Source organism: Typopeltis vanoorti, chromosome 3 (genome assembly GCF_054136105.1).
Source record: "Typopeltis vanoorti isolate ZY-2024b chromosome 3, IOZ_Tvanoo_1.0, whole genome shotgun sequence".
Taxonomy (NCBI): Eukaryota; Metazoa; Arthropoda; class Arachnida; order Uropygi; family Thelyphonidae; genus Typopeltis; species Typopeltis vanoorti.
The window spans coordinates 62,539,004-62,559,934 of record NC_143551.1 but is presented as its reverse complement, the minus strand read 5'-3'; the positions used below and the strand labels follow the sequence as shown (position 1 = coordinate 62,559,934).

The 20,931-nt window shown below is 36.2% G+C and overlaps 1 protein-coding gene across 1 annotated transcript in view; it reads left to right on the top strand.

Moving 5' to 3' along the window:
* The window catches only part of UQCR-C2 (Ubiquinol-cytochrome c reductase core protein 2), a 153,180-nt gene that overhangs the window by 76,030 nt on the left and 56,219 nt on the right, over positions 1-20,931 (top strand). The window contains exons 8-9 of the mRNA XM_090415644.1: positions 4,418-4,571; positions 13,902-13,968. Coding sequence (XP_090271770.1) covers positions 4,418-4,571; positions 13,902-13,968 — 221 coding nt within the window. The remainder of the gene's footprint in view (positions 1-4,417; positions 4,572-13,901; positions 13,969-20,931) is intronic.

Here is a 20,931-nt window from a genome sequence, read left to right as displayed (position 1 = left end):
ATGGGGGAGGAATTGATTATTTTTTTGATACTGTGTTCACTGTAGCCATTGGAGAGGAAAGTTCTGTGTATGTGGTTAAGCTCAGTAGTGAGGGCGGTTCCACTGGAACAAAGATTGTGGGCTCTCTTGGTAAGGGTTTTAATGATGCCATATTGTTGTGAGGGGTGGTGGTGGGAGAGTTTGTGAATGTATCTGCCTGTGTGTGTGGGTTTTCTGTATACAGTGAAGGCAAGTGTATCATTGGGCAGGCGCGTGACTAAGGTGTCTAGGAAGGGTAAACAATTGTTCTTTTCCTTTTCCATAGTAAACTGGATTCTTGGATGTAGGCTATTGAGATGACTGAGGAAGGAGTCTAACGTGTCTGGGCCATGGGGCCAAATGGAGAACACATCATCTACATATCTTAGCCAGATAGAAGGTTTGAGTGGGGCTGAGTCTATGGCTCGTTTTTCGAAATCTTCCATATAGAAATTGGCAAGGGGGGGTGAGAGGGGGGAACCCATGGCGGTTCCTTCTATCTGCTTGTAGATTTTGTTATTCCAAGAGAAATATCCTGAGTTGATGGCAAAGGAAAAGAGATCTAAGATGTCAGAGGGGAAAACGTTTTCTAAGAGAGATAAAGTGTCAGTTAAGGGAATATTGGTAAACAAAGAGGAGATATCAAAGCTTCCAATATGTCTGTATTGTTCAAGGTTAAATTTTCTGTGAGGGTTTTAAAGTGGGTCGAGTTTTTTATATAGGAAGCTGAATTTCCGGTGAGGGGGTACAGAGAGTTGGCCAGCTGTTTAGACAGTCTGTAACAAGGTGCATTGGTGGCATCTACTATAGGTCTGAGTGGGGAATTGGGTTTGTGGATTTTTGGTAAACCGTATATTCGGGGGGGGACAGGAGCGGAAAGGTTTAAGTTTTTTCGTGACGTCAGGGGGCCAGGAGGTTACTTTTTTAAGTAAGATTTTTAATTTCTTAACTTGTGTTTTTGTGGGGTCGTGTTCTAGCGGGATGTAGGTAGCGCGATCGCGGAGGATAGTGTTCATTTTACGTTTGTATTCGCTGGTATTAAGAACAACTGTGGCATTACCCTTATCCGCTCTGGTGATGACGATACTTTTTTCTTTGCGTAGTTTCTGGAGAGCCATGCGTTGGGCATAAGATAAGTTACTTTTTGGAGGCGAAGAGTGAGCAAGGATGTTGGCTACGTCGAGTCTGATGTTGTTGGCTACCTCCGACGGTAAGCGACCGATCCCCCGTTCGACGTTAACCATTACATCGAGCACCGGCACTTCTTTCGGGGCGACGGCAAAATTACGGCCGAGGCCAAGGGCGCTGACGCATCCTCGTTGAGCCTTTTCGAAGAGAGGTTAATTACTGTCTGGAGCAGTTGAATTTGTGGTTGTGGTTTGTCTTTAACCAGGTTGCTGTATTTCTTGATGTGTTTGTTTTTTTATTTTTTGAAGATGATGTGTTCTTCATTTGGCCCCATGGCCCAGACATGTTAGACTCCTTCCTCAGTCATCTCAATAGCCTACATCCAAGAATCCAGTTTACTATGGAAAAGGAAAAGAACAATTGTTTACCCTTCCTAGACACCTTAGTCACGCGCCTGCCCAATGATACACTTGCCTTCACTGTATTCAGAAAACCCACACACACAGGCAGATACATTCACAAACTCTCCAACCACCACCCCTCATAACAATATGGCATCATTAAAACCCTTACCAAGAGAGCCCACAATCTTTGTTCCAGTGGAACCGCCCTCACTACTGAGCTTAACCACATACACAGAACTTTCCTCTCCAATGGCTACAGTGAACACAGTATCAAAAAAATAATCAATTCCTCCCCCATTCCCCATCCCTCTAGTCAACAAGAATTTAAAAATGCCATCACCATACCCTACATCCGAGGCACTTCGGAAAAAATAGCCAAGATACTTAAAAAGTATAACCTACACACAGCATACAAGCCCTACCGCAAACTTGCTACCCTTATCCGTTCTACGAAAGATCAGCTCCCCCCTCTCTCTCTGCCTGGAGTTTACAAAGTACCCTGTTCCTGTAAGCTTGCGTACTTTGGACAGACAGGCAGATCAGCATCCATTCGCCTGGAGGAAAACAAGTCGTACATCGTTAAACACAACTATTGGCCATTCAGGCTTGGCTGACCATGTTTTGGACACCACCCACAGAGTATCATGGAAGAAAACCACCATGCTCCACCACAGCAAATTCAAGAAAGAGAGACTTTTCTTAGAAGCAGCAGCAGCTCTCAGAAACCAACCAAATCTTAACAAATACGGTTGCATTAAGCTTCCGAAGATTTGGGAAACACTCATCACCAGAGGTCCCACCTTACATTCCAGGCCACCTACTACCGCCCTTAGAGGGCGCTCCACCTAGATAGGACTTTAGCGTCACCCATGTGGTTGGGCTTAGTATTGTAAGTTTTTGTGTGCATGTTACATTAATTGTTTTTGTAATCCCTGTAGATGTCCTAGTGACTAGGATGAAATATAGGAGTATTAAATTCTAATTTAATTCATTCTGAGTGTTGTAAAAAAAAAATCCATTAAACCTCCAACATAATGTCCTCACAGCACTTAAGCCTCTACACAAGAATTTCATGATATCTATTTAATATTTATAGTGAGACAGTGATGAAAATGATTGAAAAACAAAAAAACATGAATTAGTATCAATGGTATAAAATACAACAATCTTAGATATGTTGATACATATCTAAGAGCTATCTTAGATACCATTTTAATAGCAGAAAACAGAAACAAATTAATTAAATTACTGCAGCTACTAATTGAAAAGGTAAAGAATTTGGATTAGATATTAATGCAAAAAAAAAAAATTATGAAAATCTCAAAAGAAAGGAGATCCGTGCCAAAAATATTCATAAACAAGATGAAAATTGAACCTACAACAGAATACAAATATTTAGGCACCTACTTTACTGCAGATGGAAAGCAAGATAAAGAAATAAAAATAAGAACAGCCATAGCTAAAGGTGCATTCTGGAAAAATAAAGATCTGCTCAGAAGTTCTGTGAGTATCGAGACAAAGAAAAGAATGATAAGAACTTTAGTGTGGCCAATTTTCACATATGGAAGTGAGACCTGGATATTCAAGAAGAGAGTAAGGCAATAGGTAATGGCCTTTGAAATATGGTGCTATAGAAGAGCTCTGAAAATCCCATGGACAGAACATGTGACAAATGAGAACACAGAGATCTTTATTACAGGAAATCATCCAGAGAAAGATGAGATTAGTAGGACATGTACTGAGAGGTTCAGCAGGACAGAGGATATTAACAGTTTTAGAAGGAAAAATTTTGGGAAAAGGATCAAGAGACAAAAAAACGAAGGACATGGCTTGAAGATATAAGATCATGGACAGGATCACATGGATGCAGAAACAAAAAGGAAAGCCACCAACAGAGAGAACTGGAAGGACATGGTGCTGCACCCTCTCACTAAGGAAGCTACATGAAGAAGAAGAAGATATGGTAAGAATTCAACTAAATAAATTTATATGAAATAAGATAGAAATTAGTGAAAACGCTAAATTAGCTATATGCAAGTCTGTGTTCAAACCAATTTTAATCTATCGATGTGAGAACTTGCTTAGAAATAAAACACTTGACTGAAGGCTGGAGGCTATGGATTTGATAGTTCTGAGAAAGATTAAGGAAGTGAACAAATGACAGCAATATCATATTAAAAATGAGAATGAGGATGTTAGTATTTAGGCATGTGTTAGCAGAGCTTTTCTCAGGTGGTATGGTCACTTAAACAGAATGGGAGAGGAACGATTAGCAAAATAAGTACTCTTTCCTAGTCTGGCAGGAAAAAGATCCAGAGGAAGACCAAGATCTAGGTGGATCTTGAGGTGAATATCCCACATGAGGGTACATTTCTGGAATTTGATGATGATGAATGCCCTCATTCTTTTCTGCTAAGTGCCTCTGAAGTTACGAAAATGTGTCTTTTGTTCAGAGAGACCTGGATTCACTTCAGCATTTTACCTTGTAGGGTTGTGATCTCATGCTGGTTAATGAAAATCATTTACATTGCATGAGATGTTAACAAATTCCATGTTACAGTGAGATTTGAACTTGAAGCCTGTTGATTTGAGCGTGGAGATGCTAACTTGTTTTGGCTGTAGATGGTAAGATTTCCCTTCCAGACGCTGGATTTTACTCTTGGATAAAACAAACTGACCAGGAAATACAGTTAACAGATGTTGTTCTCACCTCATAATCTTAGCTACTTGGGCATATATTTTAAAAATCACAACACCCTACACTGTAGGTCTGTGAGCCATATGTTAGTGTTGTATCTTAATTGTAAATTAATATGAAATTAATTTGTAACAAATATGATAAGTTCATTTATTGTGCATTCATTCAGCTCAAGGACTATGTGAAAAAACACTTTAGTAGTCAAAACACTGCGGTTGTGGGCATTGGTGTTGACCACGAATCACTAGAAGAGTACGTGCTGAAGCATATTACGCTGGAAAGTAGTGGCAGTGGATCTTCTGGAGACTCCAAATATAGAGGAGGTATGTGTAAATATGTAAATTCAAGTGCATTGACTTGTCATTGTGTGTGTGTTTAATATTTAAGGTTTTAATAATTATAATCAAATATTTTAAGTGGTTTTTTTTTTTTTTTTCCCCTTACCTATTTTTCTACCCACTATAGGGTGAAGGCCTCTCCCATTATGGGAGGTTTTGGGTCTACTGCTCCCATGGTGACCCAGTCCATATTGGGAGAGGACATAACAAACATCCATGCCTATGTGGGATTCGAACCCACAGCCTGTTGGCTGGGAAGCAGATATGCTAACCACTCGGCCAGCCAGGCCGGTGTTATGAAATAATGCAGCAAATATAGACAATAAGAAGTGTTAAGGGAAAAGATTATTTTTGTCCTGGAAATTTATATTTCACATTGCTACTATTTACAGCTCTGTGATTGGTCATAAAAATGTCATTATTATACGGTAAGATGGAAGCGAGTTTCCACATGGTCAGTATTGAATATTAAAGCATATTCCTTTTCTGTATTTAATAAGATTACGGTTTGTATTTTTTAAAAGTAGTCACTGCTGATAAAATTTTTGCATTTCATTTACATGTGTGTATGCATGCATGAACATGCATATGTATTTAATTAAACATTTAGTTCAAATTTATATACTTGTCAGGTAATGTCAAGTATCACCATTTCAAAACTCTCTTAAAAATCACCATAAAAGAATATTTATATTTAATTTCATGTGACAAAATCCTTTCATTGATAAAGCCGCACTATTCTTTGTGATAAGTATGATCCAAAGATATGGTTAGAAGTAAATAAAAGCATGTAGAAAAGTTGAATAGATACATATGTGGACAAATGAAATGAAATGAGATTTACCTAGATATATTTGAATAGCACTGGAAAAAGTGTAGTGTGCATTATGTGAATGTAAAGAGCAACTTGATGCATCAGGTATACAGGTAATAGATCACTGTAGAGGGGGAATATGTCAGTGTCAGGTGGTAAGTAATGTTCTAATGAATTAATTCATAAGACATCTGTCTAGTTTTTCTTTTTCTTTTTTTTTATATTTTTATAGAAACCTAATTTTTTTAAAAGCTTGAAATTGTTTGGAAACTTCTTTGCTATTACAAATGCATTGTTTCATTGACATGATAGTAACTGGTAAAGTTGAATCAATAAACTTGCAAATGTTTCATAAAAAAAAAAGCACATGTGTTCCATTGAGTAAATTTTACTTTTGTTGCATAAAGATTAGCACCTACTTACAGTTGTAGCTGTGCTATACATTTTTGAAAGCATGCAGTTAACTTTTACTATAGAGTACTTGTAGATCAGAGGAATTGTTATAATGGATAATTTGCTATAGTGAATTCTTTGAACATAATATTCTATCCAATGGTCTTTGATCAGGACTTTATAGTAGTTTGTTATGGTGAATGTATTTGTTATACTAGCATTTGTCTTAGTGATGGTTGACTGTAAAATCTACATATTGCTGAAGTTCTATTTTTCTTAGGCTTACCTAGCTCTGATATCTATATAATTTTCTGTATTCTGTCGTTACTGTTATTATATACCATCTAGTTTCTGACTTTTAGTGATCTTGTGAACATAAACTCTTCATCTTACTTGGTTTCTCATCTCTTCTTTCAGCAGTTATAAATTTGTATTGGTAATTTTCTTTATGTTATCCATCCAACTCTTTTGATGTCTTCTCATGCCCTCAGTCTTCCTCAACATAATGGCCTTTTCAAGTTATTCATCTGCTTTCATAATATGTGTCCAAAGCACAGTAGCTTCTGTTTATTCCATCTTGCAGTCCTACTATTGGGATTCTTAATAGACCCCTCCATGCCTATAATTTAGGCAAATCAGTTTGCTTTCTGTCTTTCTTCTCAATAGTTCAGCTTTCACATCCAAACATTATTATAAAATACTATTGCTTTAACAATTCTTAACTTTCATGGCTTTACTAACATCTGTCTTTCATAATTTTTGTCAAGTTTAACATAACTTTTTCCCCTATAGCTGTGTCTCTTTTAATTTCATCTTCTCATTGACACCATCATTTCTTATTCTAGACCCCAGTAAATCATGACTTTCAACATCCAAATGTGTTCTTCTCAGTCCTAAATTCGTTCAAATTGCCAGAAGCCATTACTTTTGTTTTACCGATGTTTTTAAATTAAGTCTGGCTTTTTTTGCTTTCCCCTCTTAACTAACAGAATAAAATGCTCCACATCTTCCGTAGTTTCTCCCATGAGGTTGTATTACCTGCTTATCTTAAATTATTTATTTTTCTGCTTTCAGTTTTAATTTCTGTTGGGTCTTTATCTAAATCAGACATTCTCATGATATATTCACTACAAATATTGAAAAGATATACACACCTGCTGCATCTCCTTTTCTATTGAAAATTTTTTTCCAAAGACTACTTTTACTACTTAAACTTCTTGGTTGTTATTCAGTTTCCAGATTAAAAAAAATTAGATGCTCAGGTATTCCTGTTACTCTCATCACATTCCACAGTCAGATGCTTGCTTATAATCAATAAAACAGATGAATACTTCCTTTCAAAATACTCTTGTTCTTTCCATAATCTGTCTCATGTTCACTATCTGGTCTCTAATTCCTCTACCTCTTTTAAAGCCCACTTGTTCTTTCGATATTTTTTTATTCACATATGATTATAGCTTTTTTTTTCTTTTTTTTTTGGATTACTTTCAACATAACTGTACTTGTCATCATGTGAAATTAAAGCAATGATTCTGTAATTCTCATTACAGAACTTTTGACATTTTTGGAATTGGGATGAATACTGATGTTTTTCAGCCTCTAGTGAGTATATTTACTTCCAAATTTGTTGACAGATTTCAGTTTTCACTACTTTGTTCCCAGCTGCTCTCAACAATTGAACTGACACTCCATCAGCTCTAGGAGATTTTCTTTTTGGCAGCTGTTCATTATCCATATTTTTACACTTTTTCATTATAATAGGTTACTCAACAAATTCTTCCTTTCAAATTTGATGTTAATCTCTTTCTTGAACAAATCTTCCACATACACTTTCCATAATTTTTTCACTTCTGCCATTCAACTTATTTACTATTGTTGGCCTATAATAAAATTAGTTTAATCCTTTATCCAAGTGTGAGCAAACAAAGTTTACGCCTGAAAGTATCTTCAGGACTGGGGTAAGGTGGTACAACACCAGGACAACTCGTTGCAAAGGTGGAGCAAGAAGATACCAACACTCCTATCTCAGTATCTCCTATAATGCAAAACACATCTCCTTGCGGATATGTCTAATGTTATGCATTAAGGGAAAGGCCACTACCCAGACTAGTTTCGACCTTTATTGAGGTCTCCTCAGTGGGAGCCAGGCCCAAAAATATTGTTGGTCTAGTGATAAACTTTCCTGTAACTTCATTTATCTTTGGGCACAGTACATCAGGACATGTAGTAGAATTGCTGAAGCAAAAATAAGTTTTATTTTTTGTAATGTTTTCAAAAAAAAAAATTTCCAAAAATTATCCATTAGTGATATTGATACTGAATGTCCAGTAGATTATATGGTAGGTGGGTAAGTGGAGCTAGAAGTTTAATGTTGCAAAATGGAAGGTTTTGAAATTTGGTAGGTAAGGTTAAGATGCAGAGTATTATATATATGTGTGTGTTGGGGGGGGGTAGTTTTTTCACTTGCTCCCTCACACATGAACCTCCGAAGTGGTTTAACTCATCATCATCATCAATTTTCTGATATGTACATTCAAGGGATTTCATGCTACATGATTAAGTTTATGTTGTTATGTCTCCTATCCATAATTTTCTTCCAAATTTGTCTATTACTTGTTAGCACTCTAATGTCATCATATTTAACATTTTGTTTCGAAGGCACTTCTGACTGAATCAATCCACCTAGACCTTGGTCTTCCTCTGGATCTTGTTCCTGCTATCTTGGCATCAAACTGTTTGCTAACCTTTCCTCATCCATTCTATATAAGTACCATATACCATTCTATATAAGTACCTTAGATTAGCTCTGCTTAGACATTCGTGAATGCTAACAGTGCCAACTTCCTTTCTGATATTTTCAATATTTAATATGATCTGCCATTTATGCCACCTGTTCACTCCCCTAATTTTCTCAGAATCCTCATCTGTGTCTCTAGTCTTTGATTGAGTCCTTTATTTCTAATTCAACTCTCAGATCCATAAGTTAAAACTGGTTTGAATATGCGGTCTTGTATACTGCTAGTTTGATGTTTTGGCTAATTTTTGTTATATTCCATATAAATTTATTCAGCTGGCTACCCATCATACCAGCTTTGCTTATTCTGATATCTATTTCCAGATATAACTTGCAATCTTTACTAAAAACTGTGCCTATATACCTGATATATTTTACTTGTTCTATAGTCTCTCTATTCAGAATGTAGTTAATTTTGATGTGTTAAATGTTTTTGCCTATTTTCATAGTTTTGGTCTTTTTATTGCTGATTTTCATGCTTTATTTGTTACAGCTGTTATTCAATTTAGTTAGAGAATCCTGGCAACTTGCATTGGATGTGTGTAGGAGTACATTATCTGCATAAAGCCAAGAGCTAAATTTGACATCTCCAATTCTAATATGAGGCTGGTGCCACTTTCTTTCATTATGCAATCCATATAGAGGATGAATAAGAGTGGATGTGCATTCTTGTGTTATCCCTGATTTTACATCAAACCATCTTCCTGTATTTCCATCAATTTTAACTGCTGACTTACAACTTAAATATAGTTCATAAATTGCTCTGTATAAAGCTCCGTTTACCCCATATAATTGTGGTATTTTGAAAAGCTTTTCTCTGGTTATCTTGTTGTATGCCTTTTCCAGATCTTCAAAACTGAAGTAGATATCCTCATCACAATGTTTCTCAACCTCTTTTCAAATATGCTTGTATAAATCTTATCTGGGACACTTAGTAGAGATTACTCTGTAATTCTCACATTCAGTTTTATTCCATTTTTTATAGATGGGAACTATCTATGCAAACATGAATATATTCTTCACATCACAACTCCAAATAACATGACAAACACTAGCTGCACAGCTTCCCTTCAATTATCATAAGTCATCATTTACTGGACAAAACTTCTTGAATTTCAGTTTCTTGCTTCCTACAGAAACTTTTATTTTGTTTAGCTCTACTCCAATCATTGGGAATTCAACTTTCTGACCAGAACCTCTAAATTATGCAGTGTAGCCACTGCAGAACTTTTATACCTCCATACTTGAGCATTTCTTGTCAGATATCATCTACACAAGCTGCTTTTCTGCATTTCAAATTTTTGATGACTTTTTCTACCTTAAATAGTGATATGTACTCCTCTTGCTTTCCTTTTGAAAATGTTCTAGTGTGGTTCTGTCACTGCTTGTTTTGTTTAACAGTCTTTCAAAATAATTACTCCATGTATCTAGGATATCATCTTTGATTCCTTTTACAGTACTTTCCTTATTTCTTTGGCAGTAGCCTCTACAACATTTTGCCTCCTTCCTGCTATTATTTTCTATATTCTTACCAAAGTCTTCCCATATCTTTTGTTTAGCTACTTTTACATATATCTTAACTCTCTACATTTTTCTCTGTATTCTTTTAGGATATCTGCTGACTCATTTGCTAGGAACTTCTCATATGCTTTATTTTCCAGAACTGGTTCTCTATCTTCTTGTGTCTACTATGGTGTTATTTTTCTATCCTTACAGACAACTTCACCACATATTTCCCTAGCTGAATCAATCAAGCTTCAGAGTTTGCCACCGAGACTCCAAGGTTTAGTTCTTGTTTTCAAACTGCTTCAAATTTTCTTTAATAATGTTTGTATAGTCAAGTCTATAGTTCTGCTCAACTTTAATTCTTTTTAAAACTTTTTTACCTACTGGTCTTTTCAATGATATCCATTTTTATCTTGCTTAACACTAAGTAATGGTTACTTCCAATTTCAAATCCTCTGTTCTCTTGTATCTTGAACCAGCATGAAGATATCACTATCAACATTTCATAGTCAATTAGACTTTTCTTATTTCTTGTCTTCTTCTTCTTTTCTTCATGTGAACTTGTGCACATCTTTATATTGGAGCATGGTGTTAATAGTGACTAGTTCATGTTCTGAGCAGAAATCCAGCAAATACTTACCATTATTAGTAGCTTTGCCCTTTTCTTCAAATTGTCTCAAAATGTTCCTATATGTGTGGTAGAATTAATTTCCTACTCACCTGTTTAGATCTCTAAAAAGGACTACTTTTTTTTTCTTTATGTGTGCTGTCTCTTCTAATGACTCAAAAAATCTTCCACTTCTTCCTTAGAAGAACCTTCTCTCGGACCAGAGGCACAAACAAGTTTCATTGTCCATTTTCCCATTGTGAAGTTTGCTCATATCATTCTACTTGAAATTGTCTTCCAATCAAGAAGTTTATCTCCATATTTGAATGTTATCACTTCTCCTTCCTTTCCTTGATCATTATTGTATGAATATAACATCCTATATTTATTATTTAATAAGATCTCACTGTTAGCCTAGTGTCTGTGTGCTTCGCAACCATATGACTGGGGAAGGAGTGTCCTAGGTTCGATTCCTGTTGGTGACATGAGGAGCTGAAGGATCTTCCTAATAGCCAAGTTAGCCGGTCTTGGGCATGGACAATAGGGTTTTTCTCCTGTTTATCCTGGAGTTTTTCATCCCACAAAGCAGGCAAACTGGCCTTGAGAACTCGATACCTCTGAACGGTTTGAGATCCGACGATTAATAATAAACCCTTGACACCGCAAGGTAAAAGAGGGAAAAAGGAAGATGAGATGAGATCTCACCTGTTTTTGTCTTCTTTGTTTCACTAATGTCAATTATGTCCATATTGTACTTTTCCAATTCTTCTGCAAGCTTGATTTCCTTTCCATTAATACTCTTTATATTTGATTGTTCCTATCTTCAGTTCTTCTGACATTGGGTTTATTCTTCTTCTTCTTCTTCCAGGTGTTGAGTTGGAACTCGTTCTAGTCTGATTTTTCACTGTTCGACCTGGTTCCCTAATTGTCTGCCAGTCAAGAAGTTTGTGCTTAGTCTTGATGCTATCACTGCTGCTTCCTTTCCATGATTGCTATTCCTGAACATAACATCCTGTATTTATTATTTAGCAGGATTTTACGTGTTTCAATCTTCATCTCAGTAACATAATTTGTTCACATAGTATGTCTTTATTTCTTTTGCCAGTTCAACTTCTTTTCCTTTAATACTTGTTATGTTAATGGTACCTATCTTCAATTCTGCTGATGTTGAGTTTGTTTCTGCAGTTGACGTTTCACTTTTTCTGATTCCCTGACAACAACAGCAGATGGAACTTGATGATCTGAGCTACACTCTAGCTGATATAACATTTGGTTGTATTATACCATCATGTTTGTTTTTGGGTTAAGAAATTATAGAACACAATTTGGTTAGCATTTTTAGAATTGCCAGCCCATCCTTATTTCTGCATACCATCATATGTGCACTACTGGGATTATTCTTTTACAAAGGAATATACTAAAAAAAAAAAAAAATCTAACTCAAAGTTAATACAAAAAAATATCCAGTACAAAGAACACGTTTATACCTGGATAGTGTTTTCAGATCTTCAAATCTGAAGATCTGAAATAACAGATCTTCAGATTTGCATCTTATGTCAAATTACTAGAAGAAAAATCACATTACACTCATGAGTACATACAGAGTTTGGCATTTTGAAACATTTCAGCAGTTTTTATTATTAAAAGCATACTAGAAAAGTATATCAGTATAATAGCAACATAAACAACAATTTAGGTAATTTTTGTGCATATTAATAGAAATTGTGAATTGTTTACCTAGTTATGACCACATCCATGAAAATGTGAGAAATGTATTCTAAGATTGGACAGATTTGGAATTTGTGTAGGGAGCTATACAGTATGAAATCTTGTGCAAACCTGTTTTTTAAACTAAGGAAGCTTTGGATATAATATTTTTTTATTTTTTGGAAATAGTCCATGTGTGTGTGTCACTCAAAAAGGGAAATCTAATCTTGTTTAGAGATTTATACATCACCTATAGTACAGAATAGTGCCTGTGATGGTCATTTCAAAAGTTCTGCACATAATGTGGCCAGTGGATGATATAATAGTTTCTACCTTCACATCAGTTGTAAGCCAAACCTTCAGTAAAAATTTTGTTCATTTTTCTGTTTCTAGTGTTCTTGTTCCTAATCCTTCAAAGTGAAGAAAGCATTTGACTCAAGTCATATTGCACAATGACTAGTATTTATACATCAAACTTTTGGGAAAAAAATCTTTTTCCATTTCATGGAAAAAGATCAGCACAAAATATGGTGAAACAAATGAAGCAGGCATTAACCTACATCTGTTTTCATAATTCTGATGAAATTTTGAAGAAAAATAAAAAAATTGCTGCCACATGGATCTTATACAAGCTGATAGAAGATCAGCAAGCAGCTTTTAAGAGGATATTGCAGAAATGCATGTTATGAAACTGAAATTACGTAAACTTTTTGAACAGAATTGGTACCATAGATGAAACATGGATTTTGAATGGGAAATGAAAAGTTGATTCTCACACTGGGTTGATTGCATTTTGTTATTATTTTTGTCCTTTGAAAATAGTCTGGATGGATTTTATTCATATTTGGTATTTGGAATCATAGAACTTCTTGAGGCAATTCAGATTTACAGAAGCATATAGGGAAAAGCATATCACTAATGCTTCGGGAATATTAGCTTTAATTGTAGTAATTTTTATCAAGCAAAATTTGGCATAATGTTTGAACTGGCTGGATGGAATTTAATTAAATTTGTTATTTAGGATCTTGTATAATTTTTTAGTTTCCAGTTTTGGAGTATATAAGCTAATAATGGGTTAGTGTGTCACACGTGTGCTAATCTGTTTTTGATTTTAATTTAGCCTCCTTTGAATAATGAAAATTTGATATTTTTTATAGTCCTTGCAATAGAGGTGGAAATCTTTGCAATTGAAAATTCACCTCTGATCAATATCAAACTGTATTATAAGTAAACAAGTATAAAAATGTCAAGACCACAAACATTTCCACTCAATCAGTGTGGTTCGGGCCATGACAAAAATCACTTGCTAGTGGGCATCCAAAATTTTACAAGAAGATACTTTGATTACTGAAAAGGTGGAAGACTGTTGAAGAAATTCTAATAGTGTTTATTTTTAAAAAAAATGAATATAAAAATTTGTGTATTACTTTGGAATTAGTCCTTATTACTTTTTTGTTTAAATATATATATATATTTAAAAATAAATTCTTTTAGGTGAAGTTCGGATTGATAGTGATTCCTCAATTACATATGCTGCAGTAGTAGCAGAGGGTGCAAAGATGTAAGCATTATGATTTTATGATATTTAAAGTTTTTATTCTCAAGAGTAAAGCTATTTTTCACTATGTTTACAAAAGTTTCTTTTAAATTCTGTGCGATTCTCTGAAATTTCATAAATACCAAAAGCAAATTAACAGATCAACTCCCCCCCCCCCTCTTGAAGTTTTACAGAGAACATACTTCTCAGAAAATGGAGTCTTGAAAAAACCATATACAAATCTCATTTGGTAACAATGGTGTTCATTAGTCCTTTTTTTTTTTTTTTTTTTAAAGGTGAGAAAGTTGGTTTCCTGTGAGTTAACAGAATTTTTCAATGCGTTCTTTTTCCATGTGGAAAATGAGGTTTTTCATACTACAGAATAAACTGGTCAGAGAACATGCTGTCTGGTATGTCTGTCAGTTATATATCTCTCATAAGTCATTTAATGGCCAAAGCTAGATAACTCAGAGGAAATCTTCACTTAGCCTTTAAAGAAAGTAGAGAACTCATTAGGGCTGCTGCTGATACAGTATGCAACCAAACATTGAGCAAATGAGAATGGATTGAAAATTTAGGACAGCCAACCAAATTTATAGCAGTTTAAATCCAAGATAAATATAATGATAGAATATTATGATATGACATGCCAGACAGTGATCCTCCAAGTTTAACATCTCCCTAACTCTTTTTGGAAGGGAACCTAGTCAGACAGAAATGGTGGACTTAGCAAGCAGAATAATTACAACATATCCTTTGATGTAATGAAGAAGACTTGGAAAAGAAAATATGAAATAATAATGACTAGTATGGATCTTAGACTAACTCTAAGATCCATGCCCTGCCAAGTATTTTTGGTTTTTGGAACTATAATTTTAAGATAAGGCAGTTGGTCTTTTATATATATATATATATATATATGTGTGTGTGTGTGTGTGTGTGTGTGTGTATACACACACACACACACTGCTTGGAAAGAAATCAACAGACACCATAGTGTGAGGAACAAGCAGCCATGGTGCCCATCTTAACAACATGTAGGAACTCCTTTCACTGCAGCAATCCTACAGGGCATACTTTCCACACTACAGGGCATACTTTCCACAAGCGTATGATAGCAGTCAATGGGAATTTTGGACCATTCTTCCTGTAGATATGTAATGAGGTCCTGGACTGTTGTGGGGCAGATGTGCCTTGCCCAATGCTCCAGTTCATCCCATAGATGTGGGATGAACTGGATTGTCTTGCTGAAAGAGACAAGTCAGTTTCATAGAAATGCCACAAAGTAGGAAGCATTGCATTGTCCAAAATGATCAGATACTTCTCAGCATTCAATGTTCATGGCACCAGAGTTCAATGGTCAAACTAGGAAAACTTGCCTTATGTATTGTCTTGCTGAAAGAGACAAGTCAGTTTCATAGAAATGCCACAAAGTAGGAAGCATTGCATTGTCCAAAATGATCAGATACTTCTCAGCATTCAATGTTCATGGCACCAGAGTTCAATGGTCAAACTAGGAAAAACGGACCATACCATTACACTGTCACCTTCAAATTTCATAGTTGGGGTTACGCACTCTGATAAGAGACATTCACTGGGTATCCACACACCCATACCTGTAAATCAGTTCGATAGAGAGTATAGCTTGATTCATCACAGATTTCCAAGCTTCCACGTCACACTGTACACACCCTTTGCACTACTGAAGGTGATGCTGCATGCTGGTTCAAGTAATGTGGTGCTTGCATATTGCAGTCTTATCATGGAAACCCATGTTGTGAGTCTCGGTTCTAAATGTTTTTTTATGCAGATTCCTGTTCTGGTTGAATCCTGGAACACCACATTCAATGTATCAGCCAATGAATTAATTTGCGGCCTTTGCATATTATCCTTCATAGCACCCTATGCTTACATTTTGTGAGTGGTGATAAAGGTTCTTCATGTTCATTCATGTTCTAGACAGAATTTGAATCCTCTTCCAGCCATAAGGCTTTATTGAAACTAACTCTGAGCTACAGAGGCTGTAAAAAGGCAAAATACTTTTAAAAAATGAGGTATAACAGCATTCAAACACTAAACATGAAGATAGGCTTATTAAATAGCAGGCAGTTTCAAGTAAAGTGAAGTAAGAACATTTCAAAATGGGGATGATCAGTGGACTTGTATCTATGGTCTTAAAGGAGGTTCTAGTTGGGAAGAAATAGAGGAATTTTTCATATCATTACAGTGAGTAGCATATATATAAAAAAGGAAAACAGTTCTTATTTGGATACCTATCCACAAGAGTAGGAAATGAATCCTAGATAACTAAAATGTTTTGGAAATATTTAGAGGAAACAGCAAGCTAATAATAAGTACCATCTGAGGTCCATAGCATGGACTCGACATTACTAATACATGGTATTAGTATATATTTATATAGATATAAATATATACTAATACTGTGTTCCACTATCAACAATTAATAAGCCTTAATTCCAATTAAGGCTTATTAATTGTTGATAGTGATATCTTCTGACAGATTCAGGATATGAGATTATAAGAGGAATTGAAATAGGAAGTAATCACCTTGAAGTTTTAAAAAGAATCTGTCAAGCAGCTTTTAGAGATGAAAGGTAGACTTACAAATATTATTGGAAGCAAAACCCAAGCTTTAATATTGTTTCAGTGACAGTATTTGAAGAAAACATTAGGTGATTCAGGCAGGAAGAACATGAAGTTGTTTGCAAGGATAAAAACATGAGAACTTCATGGCTGTGATGTAAGAAATTAAAGAGGCAGTCTTGGAAAGCAACACTCTTAGAAAAATATAAGAAAACTGTGTGTGTGTGTAGCTAAACAAGTGTCACAGGAATCCTTGGTAAGAGTATAGAAGATAGGGTACATCATGAAGGTTGCAAAATGTTGCAGTGGCTTTTTAAATTTCATAGAAATGGAAGAAAAAGGAATTAAGATGATCAAGGTGACATACTTACTGAAAGTAAGAATATTTTGGATATATAGAGTAATTTGGAGAAAAAAAAAATGACATAAGCAGTGATAGAAAATAGAATGATGTTAGCAAATATCTCAGAGGAGTGTAGTTATGAATACCTTTCACTGTTAGAGTTAAAAAGCTGTCAGAAATCTTAAATATGAATGGAAAAGCAATTGGAATAGATGATATTCAACCATGAATGATCAAATATAAGTATTTTTGTACAGTTGGCTACACTATATAATTCAGAAGGTCAAATCCTGAATAATTTGAGTAGAGCTCATATAGCTTTATTGTAAAACAGTGCTTAAAACTGAATTTGAGATATGTAGAGGAATTACTTACTACCAGGTATTTATGCAAGCATACTTGAGAACAGGCTAAGAAAAATTATCACTGAGAAAATTGGAAGAAAAGGAGGAGTTCAGTCTATAATAGGAATTATCAGGATGGGATATTTATGTAAAACAAATAGAAGAGAAATAAAATTATTAATTTACTGATATATGTATCAAGCAGTGCTGGGTCTTTGTTTGAGTTGTGAGTCGGCAGTTGGAATTGGGGGTTGGGGTGTGTGTGTGTGGGGGGTGTGTGGCTTGATGTTGAATCTTGTGTCATGCAGGGATGTGCATTGTCCCCTCTGTTATTCGTTGTCTGTATGGATCGCATTGTGGAGGAGGGTGGTATTGAACATGGTATCAGAGGTTGATCTTGGCCCTTTGCTTTATGCGGATGATGTTGTGCTTCTAAATAGGTCTGCAGGATTCTCTGACTGAATTGAGTGGCTGTTGTGATGGATGTGGTATGAGGGTCAGCATTGGGAAGACAAAGACAGTGAGGGTAGGCAGAGGCATTGAGGGTGTCAGCTACATTGTGAATGGAGAGCCTGTGGAGCGGGTGAAGCATTTCAGCTGCTTGGGTGCAATTTTTGTTGAAGATGGTGGGTTGAATATGGAAATGGACAACAGAATCAACAGAGCTGGTGTGGTGGTGGTGTGTGTGTATGGGGGGGGGGGTCAACTGAGTGGATTTGTATGGAGTAGGAGAGAGGTTGGCTGGAGCACTGAATTGGTGAGTACAGGACGGTGTTCAAACCAGTTTTGACTTATGGATCTGGGAGCTGGGTCGGAGGTGAAATGCTTGACCGGGTGCTGGGGGCCACGGATGTGAGGTTCCTGAGAGGGATTGGGATCGTGAACGGATGGCATCGGTGGTGCCTTCAACATGAAATCGATGGCGATTTCATGTTGAAGGCGTTTCATGTTGTCAAGCTCCCCCCAAGGATGTTGGGGGAGCTTGACATTGTCAGCGTCCAGGGGGGTGCATTGCGGAGCTGGTCTCGGGTGGTATGGTCACACAGAATGGATGAGGAAAGATTGGCGAAACGGGTGTTCTCTGCCAGGTTGGCAGGAGGGAGGCCCAGAGGAGGACCGGGATATGGGTGGATTGATATGGTGAAAAGTGCCTTAGAGGACAGAAATGTGGGACCTGATAATGTTGGGGTCTTGACGGGTAACAGACTGATTAGCGAGAGGGTTGAGATAGGAAGTTGGTAATGATTAGGGTTTTTCATGTGGTGCTGTCATGTCCTGTGCACCCCTTGAGGGTGCATATCAGGAATTTGATGATGAAGATAATCAAGAAGACACATGTGTATCAGGACTCATCTTGGAAAGCTGCTTTTACACAACATGTTATCAGTAATACAATCAATCACATGCTTACACACTACATAGTAATTTTTTGACTGTTAATTGCAGTTTTGTTGGAAGAAAAACCGTGCTGTTTTCCTATGAGATTGACTAACTCACCTTCATTAGAAAAGCCTATATAAAGATGCCTTCATAACATGAATAGAACCCAAGTCTTTTCCAATCTAATTTGTTTACTGTCATGGGAAACTGAGTATTTTATTATAAACATTTTTCTGTATAGGCTAAGGTATACTCATTACTTTGGTTCTGAATTATCTCAATCTGTATAATTCCACCCAAAATAATCTGGTTACGTATCTCTTAATGGGGGATGCTTAAGGGTCAAAGCTGTATAACTGAGAGGAGATCTCCACATAGCCTTTAAAGGAATGCAGAGAAACGACCAGGGCTTCTGACCTAATGTCCAATCCTCACCTTCTCGTGGTGCACCCTATTGGGTATCATGGATGTTGGGTATACGAGGATGGGCTGGCAATTTGGGATTTAGCCGACCAAATTGTATTCTTATTGGCTTAAACCAATATACAAAATGATGGTACGACATGACAAAATTTCATGCCAGCTGGGTTGTCGCCCAGTTAAACAAGGGCCCCCGTTGTTTTCGGCAGGGAACCAGGGCGAAGCGAAAAGTCAGCTCCTGAAACAAATCTGAAAGCACACCCCAACTCAATATCAACAGTAGAGTTGAGTAGAGCTCTCATAGTACTCATATATAAAAAGGGAAATAAAACTGAATGTGAGAATTACAGAGGTATTTCCCTACTGAGTCTTCCTGACAAGATTTATGCTAGTATACTTCAGAAACGGTTGAGAAGAATTGTGGAAGAAAAGCTTGGTGAAGAAAAAGCTGGATTCAGGCCAAATAGAGGCTGTAGGATCAGATCTTCACTTTACGACAAATAGTTGAGAAAGCATGGGAATGTAACAAAGATCTGTATTTAAGTTTTGTTGATCTGGAAAAGGCATATGACAAGGTGCCAAGAGAGAAGCTATTCAATACGCTGCAGTTATATGGTGTCAATGGGGCATTATATCAAGCAATACTTAGTCTGTATTTGAGTTGTGAGTCAGCAGTTAGAATTGAAGGAAGTACAGGAAGATGGTTTAATGTTAAATCTGGTGTGAGACAAGGATGTACATTATCCCCTCTGTTATTCATTATCTATATGGATCACATTATGAATTAAAGTGGTATTAAACATGATATCAGAATTGGAGATGTTAATGTCAGCTCTTTGCTTTATGCGGACGATGTTATACTTCTAAATGAATCTGCTTCAAGTTTGCAAGATTCCCTGACTAAATTGAATAACTGGTGTAATAGATATGGTTTGAAGGTCAGCAATAAAAAGACAAAGACAATGAAAGTAGGTAGAATCATTGAAAATGTCAACTGTGTTGTGAATGGAGAACCTGTGGAACCAGTAAAACATTTCAGCTACTTTTGTACGATTTTTAGTGAAGATGGTAAATTAAATATGGAAATAGACAACATAATCAACAAAGCTGGTATGGTAGGAAGTCAACTGAATAAATTCATATGGAATAAAAGAGAAATTAGTCGGAACACTAAATTAGCTGTATACAAGACAGTGTTCAAACCAGTTTTAACTTATGGATCTGAGAGCTGGGTCAGAATATTAAAACACTTGACCAAAGACTACAGACCGCAGATATGAGAGTTCTGAGAAAGATTAGGGGCATGAACAAATGGCATCAATGGCAATATCATATTAAAAAGAAGATTATTAGGAAAGAATGTGACATTGGCAGCATTCAGGAATGCATTAGCAGAGCTAATCTCAGGTGGTATGGTCACTTAAACAGAATGGGTGAAGAAAGATTAGCAAAACAAGTGTTCTCTGCCAGGTTGGCAGGAAAACGACCCAGAGGAAGACCAAGATATAGGTGGATTGATACGGTACTAAGTGCCTTAGATGATAGAAATATAAGATCTGATAATGTTGGAGTCTTGACAAGTAACAGGCTGATTTGGAGGAAAATTGTAGATAGGAAGTTAGTAATGACGTAAATTTGTCATGTAGTACTATCATATCCTGTATCCCCCCCCCCTTGAGGGTACATGTCAGGAATTTGATGACGATGATATGTAACCCTCAAGGGATGCATAGGATGCTATGGCAATATAGCAAGATTAAGTTTACATAATTATTTATCTCCTGCCAATAATTTTCTTCTAACTTAGTCTATCCCTTGTTATTGGTTGGCAGTATTCCCCTATGTTGTATTTCTGTCTTAGACATTTCTCTGACTGCATCAAACCATCTACATCTT